At 40.4% G+C, this 13,860-nt stretch overlaps 1 protein-coding gene across 3 annotated transcripts in view; it reads right to left on the bottom strand.

The window, feature by feature from the left end:
* The window catches only part of SRP9 (signal recognition particle 9), a 32,064-nt gene extending 21,305 nt beyond the window's left edge, over positions 1 to 10,759 (bottom strand). For 2 of the 3 annotated variants that reach the window (XR_016392113.1, XM_089907290.1), the window contains exons 1-2: positions 10,547 to 10,759; positions 6,317 to 6,385 (exon numbers count right to left, since the gene is read on the bottom strand). Coding sequence is in view for 2 of the 3 variants with exons in the window: in XM_089907290.1 (XP_089763416.1) it covers positions 6,317 to 6,385; positions 10,547 to 10,618 (141 nt within the window). In the remaining variant the exon portion in view is untranslated. The remainder of the gene's footprint in view (positions 1 to 6,316; positions 6,386 to 10,546) is intronic. The other variant, XM_022579327.2, reaches the window with a different exon arrangement.
* Positions 10,760 to 13,860: the final 3,101 nt, after the last annotated feature.

The following is a 13,860-nucleotide window of genomic DNA, read 5'->3' as shown; positions in this document are numbered from 1 at the left end:
AGCCTATAACTTGTGTTCAAATACCATTATTTACTTCTCACACACGTATAAAGAAACCTTCACCCCTCATATCCACTTTTGGTCTCTACGTTCCTCTTGCTTAGGGTCCGAAGAGAGCAGTTATTAAACTACACTTAACATACTGCATTAATGAAGCAAGATGAACTATCTTTCCAAGTGCCTATAAAAATAGCTTCCAGGGGCTAATGGCAGACTATGGGAGGGCTCACGCCAAGGAGTACTTCCCAGAACTTCTGCTGCCAGTGTCCTTGTTCCCACGGTGAGCCACAGCCACCCCCCGCCTCTGCAGGAGACCCTCCAACACTAGCAGGTTGGGAAGCCCGACGTGGGGCTCAGAACCTTCACTCCAGTGGGTGGACTTATGTGAGGGAAGAACTGAATTGTTAAGATCCAAGGATGAAACAAAGAATTTGCTTCATGTCCGGACACTGAATGAAGTCTTGACTATGCACCAAGTCAACTCCCAAGCTTTGTTCTGTGAAGCACTGTGGTTCAAAAAGATAGTAATAGAGCTGTGTGGATGAAAAGGCTCTTGTGTTCCAGCCAGGAGGTGGGAGAGCTGGTCCACAAGAGACCTCCCAGCTCCAAGTAATATCAAACGGCAAAAATCTCCCAGAGATCTCCATCTCAACACCAACACCCAGCTTCACTCAACGACCAGCAAGCTACAGTGCTGGACACCCTATGCCAAACAACTAGGAAAACAGGAACACAACCCCACCCATTAGCAGAGAGGCTGCCTGAAATCATAATAAGTCCACAGACACCCCAAAACACACCACCAGACGTGGACCTGCCCACCAGAAAGAAAAGATCCGGCCTCATCCACCAGAACACAGGCACTAGTCCCCTCCACCAGGAAGCCTACACAACCACTGAACCAACTTTAGCCACTGGGGACAGACACCAAAAACAACGGGAACTACGAACCTGCAGCCTGCAAAAAGGAGACCCCAAACACAGTAAGATAAGCAAAATGAGAAGGCAGAAAAACACACAGCAGATGAAGGAGCAAGATAAAAACCCACCAGACCTAACAAATGAACAGGGAATAGGCAGTCTACCTGAAAAAGAATTCAGAATAATGACAGTAAAGATGATCCAAAATTTTGGAAATAGAATAGAGAAAATGCAAGAAACATTTAATAAGGACCTAGAAGAACTAAAGATGAAACAAGCAACGAAGAACAACACAATAAATGAAATTTAAAATACTCCAGAAGGGATCAATAGCAGAATAACTGAGGCAGAAGAATGGATAAGTGACCTGGAAGATAAAATAGTGAAAATAACTATTGCAGAGGAGAATAAAGAAAAAGAATGAAAAGAACTGAGGACAGTCTCAGAGACCTCTGGGACAACATTAAACACACCAACATTCGAATTATAGGGGTTCCAGAAGAAGAAGAGAGAAAGGGACTGAGAAAATATTTAAAGACATTATAGTTGAAAACTTCCCTAATATGGGAAAGGAAATAGTTAATCAAGTCCAGGAAGCACAGAGAGTCCCATACAGAATAAATCCAAGGAGAAACACACCAAGACACATATTAATCAAACTGTCAAATATTAAATACAAAGAAGACATATTGAAAGCAGCAAGGGAAAAACAACAAATAACACACAAGGGAATCCCCATAAGGTTAACAGCTGATCTTTCAGCAGAAACTCTGCAAGCCAGAAGGGAGTGGCAGGACATATTTAAAGTGAAGAAGGAGAAAAACCTACAACCAAGATTACTCTACCCAGTAAGGATCTCATTCAGATTTGATGGAGAAATTAAAACCTTTACAGACAAGCAAAAGCTGAGAGAGTTCAGCACCACCAAACCAGCTTTACAACAAATGTTAAAGGAAGGAACTTCTCTAGGAAAGAAACACAAGAGAAGGAAAAGACCTACAATAACAAACCCAAAACAATTAAGAAAACGGGAATAGGAACATACATATCAATAATTACCTTAAATGTAAATGCATTAAATGCTCCCACCAAAAGACACAGACTGGCTGAATGGATACAAAAACAAGACCCATATATATGCCGTCTACAAGAGACCCACTTCAGACCTAGGGACACATACGGACTGAAAGTGAGGGGATGGAAAAAGATATTCCATGCAAATGGAAACCAAAAGAAAGCTGGAGTAGCAATTCTCATATCAGACAAAATAGACTTTAAAATAAATATTATTAGAAGAGACAAAAGAAGGACACTACATAATGATCAAGGGATCAATCCAAGAAGAAGATATAACAGTTGTAAATATTTACGCACCCAACATAGGAGCACCTCAATACATAAGGCAAATACTAACAGCCATAAAAGGGGAAATCGACAGTAACACATTCATAGTAGGGGACTTTAACACCCCACTTTCACCAATGGACAGATCATCCAAAATGAAGATAAATAAGGAAACACAAGCTTTAAATGATACATTAAACAAGATGGACTTAATTGATATTTATAGGACATTCCATCCAAAAACAACAGAATACACATTTTTCTCAAGTGCTCATGGAACATTCTCCAGGATAGATCATATCTTGGGTCACAAATCAAGCCTTGGTAAATTTAAGAAAATTGAAATTGTATCAAGTATCTTTTCCGATCACAACGCTATGAGACTAGATATCAATTACAGGAAAAGATCTGTAAAAAATACAAACACATGGAAGCTAAACAATACACTACTTAATAATGAAGTGATCACTGAAGAAATCAAAGAGGAAATCAAAAAATACCTAGAAACAAATGACAATGGAGACACGATGACCCAAAACCTATGGGATGCAGCAAAAGCACTTCTAAGAAGGAAGTTTATAGCAATACAATCCTACCTTAAGAAACAGAAAACATCTTGAATAAACAACCTAACCTTGCACCTAAAGCAATTAGAGAAAGAAGAATAAAAAAACCCCAAAGTTAGCAGAAGGAAAGAAATCATAAAGATCAGATCAGAAATAAATGAAAAAGAAATGAAGGAAATGATAGCAAAGATCAATAAAACTAAAAGCTGGTTCTTTGAGAAGACAAATAAAATTGATAAACCATTAGCCAGACTCATCAAGGAAAAAAAGGAAGAAGACTCAAATCAATAGAATTAGAAATGAAAAAGGAGAAGTAATAACTGACACTGCAGACATACAAAGGATCACGAGAGATTACTACAAGCAACTCTATGATGATAAAATGGACAACCTGGAAGAAATGGACAAATTCTTAGAAATGCACAACCTGCCAAGACTGAATCAGGAAGAAATAGAAAATATGAACAGACCAATCACAAGCACTGAAATTGAAACTGTGATTAAAAATCTTCCAACAAACAAAAGCCCAGGACCAGATGGCTTCACAGGCGAATTCTATCAAACATTTAGAGAAGAGCTAACACCTAACCTTCTCAAACTCTTCCAAAATATAGCAGAGGGGGGAACACTCCCAAACTCATTCTACGAGGCCACCATCACCCTGATACCAAAACCAGACAAGGATGTCACAAAGAAAGAAAACTACAGGCCAATATCACTGATGAACATAGATGCAAAAATCCTCAACAAAATACTAGCAAACAGAATCCAACAGCACATTAAAAGGATCATACACCATGATCAAGTGGGGTTTATTCCAGCAATGCAAGGATTCTTTAGTATACACAAATCAACGTGATACACCATATTAAGAAACTGAAGGAGAAAAACCATATGATCATCTCAGTAGATGCAGAGAAAGCTTTTGACGAAATCCAGCACCCATTTATGATAAAAATCCTACAGAAAGTAGGCACAGAGGGAACTTTCCTCAACATAATAAAGGCCATATATGACAAACCCACAGCTAACATCGTCCTCAATGGTGAAAAACTGAAAGCATTTCCACTAAGATCAGAAACAAGACAAGGTTGCCCACTCTCACCACTCTTATTTAACATAGTTTTGGAAGTTTTAGCCACAGCAATCAGAGAAGAAAAGGAAATAAAAGGAATCCAAATCGGAAAAGAAGAAGTAAAGCTGTCACTGTTTGAAGATGACATGACACTATACAAGATAATCCTAAAGATGCTACCAGAAAACTACTAGAGCTAATCAATGAATTTAGTAAAGTAGCAGGATACAAAATTAATGCACAGAAATCTCTGGCATTCCTATACACTAATGATGAAAAATCTGAAAGTGAAATCAAAAAAACACTCCCATTTACCATTGCAACAAAAAGAATAAAATATCTAGGACTAAACCTACCTAAGGAGACAAAAGACCTGTATGCAGAAAATTATAAGACACTGATGAAAGAAATTAAAGATGATACCAACAGATGGAGAGATATACCATGTTCTTGGACTGGAAGAATCAACATTGTGAAAATGGCTCTACTACCCAAAGCAATCTACAGATTCAATGCAGTCTCTATCAAACTACCACTGGTATTTTTCACAGAACTACAACAAAAAACATCACAATTTGTATGGAAACACAAAAGACCCCGAATAGCCAAAGCAATCTTGAGAACGAAAAACAGAGCTGGAGGAATCAGGCTCCCTGACTTCAGACTATACTACAAAGCTACAGTAATCAAGAAAGTATGTTACTGGCACAAAAACAGAAATATAGATCAATGGAACAGGATAGAAAGCCCAGAGATAAACCCACACACATATGGTCACCTTATTTTTGATAAAGGAGGCAGGAATGTACAGTGGAGAAAGGACAGCCTCTTCAATAAGTGGTGCTGGGAAAACTGGACAGGTACATGTAAAAGTATGAGAATAGAACACTCCCTAACACCATACACAAAAATAAATTCAAAATGGATTAAAGACCTAAATGTAAGGCTAGACACTTTCAAACTCTTAGAGGAAAACATAGGCAGAACACTCTGACATAAATCACAGCAAGATCCTTTTTGACCCACCTCCTAGAGAAATGGAAATAAAAACAAAAATAAACAAATGGGACCTAATGAAACTTAAAAGCTTTTGCACAGCAAAGGAAACCATAAACAAGACCAAAAGCAACCCTCAGAATGGGAGAAAATTTTTGCAAATGAAGCAACTGACAAAGCATTAATCTCTAAAATTTACAAGCAGCTCATGCAGCTCAATAACAAAAAAACAAACAACCCAATCCAAAAATGGGCAGAAGACCTAAATAGACATTTCTCCAAAGAAGATATACAGATTGCCAACAAACACATGAAAGAATGCTCAACATCATTAATCATTAGAGAAATGCAAATCAAAACTACAATGAGATATCATCTCACACCGGTCAGAATGGCCATCATCAAAAAATCTAGAAACAATAAATGCTGGAGAGGATGTGGAGAAAAGGGAACACTCTTGCACTGCTGGTGGAAATGTGAATTGGTACAGCCACTATGGAGAACAGTATGGTGGTTCCTTAGAAAACTACAAATAGAACTACCAAAAAAAAAAAAAAAAAAAAAAAAAGAACTACCATATGACCCAGCAATCCCACTACTGGGCATATACCCTAAGAAAACCATAATTCAAAAAGAGTCATGTACCAAAATGTTCATTGCAGCTCTATTTACAATAGTCAGGAGATGGAAACAACCTAAGTGTCCATCATCGGATGAATGGATAAAGAAGATGTGGTACATATATACAATGGAATATTACTCAGCCATAAAAAGAAACGAAATTGAGTTATTTGTAGTGAGGTGGATGGACCTAGAGTCTGTCATACAGAGTGAAGTAAGTCAGAAAGAGAAAGACAAATACCATATGCTAACATATATATATTGAATCTGAGAAAAAAAAAATGTCATGAAGAACCTAGGGGTATGATGGGAATAAAGACACAGACCTACTAGAGAATGGACTTGGGGATATGGGGGGGGAGGGGTGAGCTGTGATAGGGTGAGGGAGTGGCATGGACATGTATACACTACCAAACGTAAAATAGATAGCCTGTGGGAAGCAGCTGCATAGCACAGGGAGATCAGCTCGGTGCTTCGTAACCACCTAGAGGGGTGGGATGGGGTGGGTGGGAGGGAGGGAGATGCAAGAGGGAAGAGATATGGGAACATACATATATGTATAACTGATTCACTTTGTTATAAAGCAGAAACTAACACACCATTGTAAAGCAATTATACTCCAGTAAAGATGTTAAAAAAAAAAAGCTTCCAGACCAAGGTTCTTGACTTGGGAATGAAATGTGAAATAAGCATCCTAATGGGTGACCTGCATAAATTCTATGTAAATAATTTCAAATAAATGGTTAACTCAAACAAATCTGAAAGTATGCAACAAATAAAAATGTATACTTACAACTAAATCATCTGTTACTTTAATACACAAACTCCCATCAGAATGCCTATATTTGAGAACCACACGTGCCTGAAATAAAAATACATATTTAGAAACAGTGAAGTCAGAAGACATTTCTCATAAATAATTTAGTCTTCAGGTGGGCTAAAATGGATCCTTTTAGAATTAACAGCCAAAACATCTAAAGGCACCTTTACTGTAAACTTACTATTGAAATGCGGGAAAACAGCATTTTGTTCATTTCTATTGCTGCAATTTTTTTAAGCCTTAAAATAGTCAGGTATTTTATTTTCAGCCACTTTGAAGAGATGTACTGAAAATTCCCATGACACATCTTCAGAGAGCCTGTGAGACTCTTAAGGTGGTTTGGCATTTCTTGCCAGTAAGAATAATATACTGAAGGGTAGTCACAGCTTGCCACCTCAAAGTATACCACTTGGGCATAAGGAATGTTTTGAGCTGAAGGTGATTAGCTCTCTGCCCTTTCTGGCCAAAAGCAGGACATAAATTAACCTTTGTAAAGGTGACATAAGTTTCCAGTTGTAAAGGTGTTTCCCTCTCCCTGGGAAAAGAGAACAAGTTTGTTCCCTAACAAACCTTACTAAACAACTCTTATTTCCCATACATTTCCTAGTCACCTTCTCACAACTTACCCCCTCCCAGAAGCCCCAAACCTCTTTTCCTTTGTCCAGCCTCTTTCCCACCCTTTGTTAAGATGGCATATAGGTCCCAAATTCCTCAGGTCAATTTCTTTGTGAACTTCTGTGCTATGTATGCTTCTACCTGTTAATTTGCAGAGCCCCAGTCATAACACCCAAGAGAGTAAAGGAGAAAGTTTTTTCTCCCCTACAATACCAACACACCTAGCCACAGATGAATGATAGGCAAAGAAGGGGAAAAAAATAGCAGAAATGGCTAGTTCAGTTCAAATCCGTTCCCCGGGAAAGAGCACTGCAGTCGCAATTCATACCTTCCATTTTCCCATGGCTCTCAGGAGGTGGGCTCAGGCTAAGCTACTCAGCAAAATCACATCTTTATCACGATGGCACAACATGATGTCTCCATCAACAACTTTCTAAATCCAGAATAACTCCTCTACTGAGTGCCATGCTACACAGCACTTTTTGTTGTTTGGTATTCTACAGCTAGGAAGCCAAGAAAATGATTTAGGTATTACGATATTCCAATAAAAGAAGACATCTCCCAATAGAGTTTACAACTTCCATGAACATTATTTTTACTACTTTAAATAATGGATTCAAAAGTGTGCTGCAGCAAAGTTTCTTGTTAACCAAAATAAATAACTCTTGTTTAGTTTTAGCTAGCTGTTTTAAAAAGTGCTAAGTATCTATAAGCCAAAACAGGAACATAATTTTTAAATGGTTACAATGTAGCACAGGACCCTCAAGACAATTCTGGAAACTAGATAAAAAGGGTTATTAGAGCTTTTCCTACAGCTTTTCCCATTATGCTCTCTGCTCTCCTGGGATTGCAAAAAAAAAAGTCATACCACCCTGAGATTTGTCTTGGTGAGGGAGGAAAGGGAACGCACCAAGCACTTAAGTAGGTATAAATAATGACAACTAGGTTAAGTACCTTTAGACTACCTGATTCTATTTATTGAGCTATTAAATTCAGTTTTACGTATTTAAAAAAATTCAGTCCTCCAGAAACAAAAGGAAACTGAAACTAAAAAATATACTAAGCACGACAACTACGTAAAGTTTTAACTCTCACTTAAAAGAATCCTCACTGGCGAGTAGGAGAAATGAGAGTTAAAAGGTCTGTGGTACTACAAGAGAGTCCATTTTGTAACTTAGGGAGCGCCTAAGTTACCATGTCAGATGCCACTAAAAGAGAAAAAGAAATCAAGGTTCTTGCTTTCTTAGGAACTTTGAATTCAACCAAGCAAAATAATCAAAACATACAACAACATAAATTAAGCCCTATAAAGGCATATACAGGTAAAATGTTAAAAGAGAACACAAGTAATTTAGATTGGGAGAAGGGGAAGTGTAAAAAGGCTTTATGGAGATGGCTTCAGAAATGCATTTGTTTTTCTTTTAGGGAAGAAATTAGGAGAAAAGCTGAAGTGGCAGTCTGAAGATATGATACATTATGTAGCTTCATGAGACTAGGGCTGAGTATGGCGGAAATGGTGGAAGACAAAGGCAGCAAGACTAGAGAGAGGGTCAGACTGGAGACTGGGAGTCCGGATGTCTACCAGCAATCAATGAAGAACCAGTTTTAAAGCAGGAAACTGAGAATTCAATTTTTGTGTTTTAGATAGCTGTGGTATGAGAGTGGTCCAGAAATACTGCCATCTTCAGTTAGAGCAGATGCAACAGAGAATGGTAAAAGGTGATGGATGTAATCAACAGGGAGAGAAGACAGAATTCTGTAAAACAGATCCCAAAGAGTTCTGGCAAAATTTCTTTTCTTTTTTAGTTCCAGCAGTATGGACCGGTAGAAATAGCATGAACATGGGGTTTAGAGACGTGGGTTCACATTTTAGCTTCATTTCTTAGAGACTAAGCAAATCATTTAGTGTATCTAAGATTGTTTATTCATCTACCTCAAGGGGCTGTCTTAATTGTTCACATAAATTATACAAATAAATATGTATATAAAATGTCTGTCACATACAAGGTACTCAATATAACTGTCAGCCTCTCCCCACTCATCCCCTCACCTTCCAATCAAAAAAATCACTAGTTTTTAACTAGTGCAAGGCTATCATAAGAAGGCACAAGTTTTTAGGCCACTGGAATTTTCTGATTGGGGAAAGAGCGCAAAGATTCTCGCTCTCTTGCCTATACTAGACATGCCTTGTTCACAGCAATGCTCTATAATTACCATTTTATTTTCATTTTCCCTAAGAATGACCACATTCTTAAAATATGATTACTCTTGATGTGAATTTGTATATTCTTTACTATCTTTTCAAATATTTTTAGTTTACACTGTGGGTACTTCTGGACAAAAATCCTGTATTGTCCTCATGGTGTACTGCTTAAAGAAACAGATGGCCCTACAAACAAAATCTACCAAATGGAGGAGCCAGAAATTGTGTCATAAACAAAGTACTCAATTTCAAAAATATCTAACTCATTTCATAACTCGTTATTATTACATCTTTGTATTGCAAAGAATGAAACTAAGAATGTTTTACAGCTTCTTGTTACTTATCTAGGTCTAAAAAGCTAGCAGGATTTTTTTTTTTTTTCTGGTTGCATTGGGTCTTCATTGCGGTGTGCGGGCTTCTCATTGCAGTGGCTTCTCATGTTGCGAAGCAGGGTTCTGGGCGCGCGGGCTTCAGTAGTTGCAGTACGTGGGCTCAGTAGTTGTGGCTCAGGGGCTTACTTGCTCCTAGGCATGTGGGATCTTCCCGGACCATGGATGGAACCCATGTCCCCTTCATTGGCAGGAAGATTCTTAATCACTGCGCCACCGGGGAAGTCCCGCTAGCAAAATTTCTAATTAACAGGGAGCTGCTTCAAATATTATTTAGATGACAATAAAATAAATAAAAACCTGAGAGGAAGAAAAGTCAAGACCCCAAATGCTATATTCTCATCCTTGCGACTTCTTTGCTTTTTAATAATAAGCTAACCTCTGACACTCACTTATTATAATTTTTGTGGGGGCCATGCATGAATTACAGGGATCCATGGGCCCTCTAAAATTGTTTACAAACTTCTACGTACAAGTGGATTTTTCTGAGAAAAGGGTGCAAGCATCTCATGTTCTCAAAAAGGCAATGACCTCCAAAAGATTAAGAACCACTACGCTAATGGCTGTAGATGCCTCCAAACTGGGGTCTTTCCAAAATTTCTCTGCGGTCGCAGAAAAACATAACCGTTTTATCTTACACGAGGTAGTACGGGAGGGACAAGGGCACCAAAACAGCTGAGGGACAGAAGGCCGAAATTGCAGGGGGAGGAGCCCTGCCCTCAGAGACACGTAAACCAACGACAGCCATAAGGGATGTTCGGGGATTGGGGGCGGAGGAAGGCTACCTAAGGGCCCTGAAATGACCCCGATCTTGCCCGTTTCAGGGCTTCATCGGGCCGTTAATAAGGGAGGAACAAGCGGACTTGGCGGGGTCCGTCTCTCCTCACTCACAGCACCTACTAGGATGCTGGAGAAGCTTCGGAGGCCGAGCGGACGGCAGAGAAGTTATCCTGACCGGGGGCTGGGACAGAGGCACTGGCCCCTCCAGTGATTTACCTTCATAGGGTCTGCGAGGTAGAGCTTCTCCGCTGCGCGACTGAACTCCTCCCAGGTCTGGTACTGCGGCATCGTGGGCCCGCGGCAGAACAGGAAAGGGAGGCAAAGCTACGGACCTGAGGCGGCGCGACGCGTCCCACCGACCTCCCTACCTCTCGCAGCCACCTACTGCGGCAGAGACCCAGCCGCTCAACGATGGTGGCGCCTCTTCGCACCAACGCCTCGTTCCATTGGACGGCCCGGACCGCCCTCGCCCAATGGAAAGGAGGGATGTTGCCAAGTAGGAGGTGGAGCCCCGAACGTGTGGGTCTGGGAGCTGGTCCAGAGAAGTGGAGAGCGAGGAAACGATGGAGGTTGCCACAGCGCCCCCTATAGGACTGGAGGAGAATCTGTCCCGCTGTTCTTTGGGCTGGACTCCAATGGTAAAGCCTAAGTTTCTTCAGCAAACATTGAGCGGCTTAGTGATAAGCGCTGGAGCTACAAGAATGGAGACATTAGGGTCCAGCTGTCACACCTACAGCTTAGTAAAAGAGAGAGGAGACATAAACACAAGAATGCAACCGAAAACTTTATGTGATGGATATTTATGTCGGGTTAGTAGAACACAAAGGAAGAGTGATCACGTGTGGGTGGGGGGATGCTATAGTGATGGCACAAGCCGAATCTAGATAAACATGGTGGATGTCCAACAGGTGGGCAAGGCGGGGCAGGATATCTAGGCCCACTTTAGATCTGTAGTGTATTTAATGTGATAGGTATTTGGGGGATGGGGGAAGAAAAGAATCAAGGGAAGAAATCATGTCATCACTTAAGCCAGGAGAAGACATTTGAACTTTGTTCTCCAGAAAATGGAGTGGTATAGAAGGGTATTTTTCTTTAATCAAGTTTATTGAAGAATATTTTTTTGTACAATGAAACACACCAGTTTTAAATGTACAGGTTGATGCATTTTGACACACACACACACATTTATATATTAAAACCATTGGGTATATGCCCATTTACCAGATACCACAATCAAGATAAGGAACATCTCTATCTCCAGAATAGTTCCCTTATGCTTCTTTATATTCAATCCCACCACCTGCACCCCTAACCCCGGACAATCACTGACCTGCTTTCTGCCACTCTAGTTTTCCTGCCCATGCAAGGGCTTTAAGCTGATTTGCATATTATAGGGCTCCAGCTTCACACAAAGACTGAAGTGAAGTGGCAAACCTGGAGATGGGGAGACCTCTTAAGATGCTCATGCAGTAATACAGGCATGTAGATAACTAAAAAGGACCTACTGTATAGCACAGGGAGCTCTACTCAGTACTGTGTAATGACCTATATGGGAAAAGAAATCTAAAAAAGAGTGGATATATTGTATGTGTACAACTGGTTCACTTCGCTGTGCACCTGAAACTAAGACTACATTGTAAAACAACTACACTCCAAAAAAAATTTTTTAAAGGATATATTGTACAGCACAAGGAATATAGCCAATATTTTGGCTATATGTTGGCTATATAATAGAGCCAACAACAACAACAAAAAAGCCATGGATCTGAATTAAGGCACTAGCTTAGGAATGGAGAGGAGGAAACAGTTTTGAGATTTCCTCAGTGAATGATGTGGGGTATGCAGGAGAGGAAAAAGTAGAATGATTCCTGGGCCAGTGGAGGTGGTGATGCCATTGACTGATGCAGGGGAAAGGGAAGAAGAAAAGGTCTGGGGGAGATTGGGGAAGACAACGAGTTCAGCTGTGACCTTGATGAGTTTGAAATATCTTTGGAACATGCAGGTGAAGATGTCTGGTAACTTAGCTGGGTATCTCCATCGGTAACTCCAGGAGCGGTATGAAATAGGAGTCATCAGCAGATAGGTCTTAGTTGAGCCTTCCTGGGGAGAGGACACAGCATAAGAAGAGAAGACTAAGGACAAAGCCTGTGAAACAGCCACATGTACAAAGGGTTAGAGAGAGCGAGTAGAGCTCACAAAGGAGGCGAAGCAGAAATTATCAGAGGGATAAAAGGAGACCAGGAGTGTCTGGGAAGTGGCGGGGAGAAGGTTTTGAGGAGGGAGCAGTCAGTGGTGTCAGATGGCGGGTAGGGAGCAAGTACAAAGAGAACAAAATGAGTCCACTGATTGTAGTCGTTGGGAGGCCATTGGCGACCCTCAACCAGAGAACCCTTAGTCAGACTGCGGTTCGAGTAGAACTGACTGAAAGAGGCTGAAGAGGTAGAAAAGTGAAGGCAGTTGCTTTATACTCTCCTTTATAAGAGCTTAACCACAAACAGAAGTGGAAGTAAATAAAAAGATATGAAATTGAGTTATTTGTAGTGAGGTGGATGGACCTAGAGTCTGTCATACAGAGTGAAGTAAGTCAGAAAGAGAAAAACAAATACTGTATGCTAACGCATATATATGGAATCTAAAGAAAAAAAAACAATGGTTCTGACGAACCTAGGGGCAGGACAGGGATAAAGATGCAGACGTAGAGAATGGACTTGAGGACACGGGGAGGGGGAAGGGTAAGCTGGGACGAAGTGAGAGAGTGGCATGGACATATATGTACTACCAAATGTAAAATAGATAGCTAGTGAGAAGCAGCCTCATAGCGCAGGGAGATCAGCTAGGTGCTTTGTGACCACCTAGAGGGGTGGGATAGGGAGGGTGGGAGGGAGACGCAAGAGGGAAGAGATATGGGGATATATGTATACGTATAGCTGATTCATTTTGTTATACAGCGGAAACTAACACAACATGTAACGCAATTATACTCCAATAAAGATGTTAAATAAATAAAAATTTAAAAAAGAAGAGGAGGTAAGAAGATGGCCCAAAGCCACCGGTAAAGAAAGTGTTATTGTTTAAGATGGAAAGATTTTGTGCCTCTTTATAACTTTCAGAGAAGGAATTGTAAGAGATGGAAAGATTAAAAAATACAAGAGAAAGAGGAAAGCAAGATTTCAGGGGAAACATGAAGGGGAGGACTAAAGGCACAGATGTATGAAAAGAGAAGATTCACCCTTGCCTTTGAGGTGCTGGGGAAGGAGGGTAAGATGGGTAAGGTTATAGGTGAATATGTAGATACGAGGACAAGAAGGTAAACTTTCTTTGCCACCTAAGAGGCAAGGCCATCTTCTAAGATAGGTGGGCAAGAGTGGGTTTGGAGCCTTGAGAAGATTTAGAAAAGCCATTGTGCGAAATGAGCAAGGAAGCAGACCAGAAGCTTAAAAAAAAGTATGTCAAACAGAGTTGAAGGCCCAGCTGAAACTGTAGATCATACCCTGGGAATTGCTCCAATCGGCACATCTGTCCCAATCTGG

Source organism: Delphinapterus leucas, chromosome 1 (assembly GCF_059928025.1).
Source record: "Delphinapterus leucas isolate spDelLeu-1000000601 "Yukka" chromosome 1, BTC_Dleu_Yukka2, whole genome shotgun sequence".
NCBI lineage: Eukaryota > Metazoa > Chordata > Mammalia > Artiodactyla > Monodontidae > Delphinapterus > Delphinapterus leucas.
Note: the sequence above shows the minus strand (reverse complement) of the source record. Positions and strands in the feature narration are given on the sequence as shown.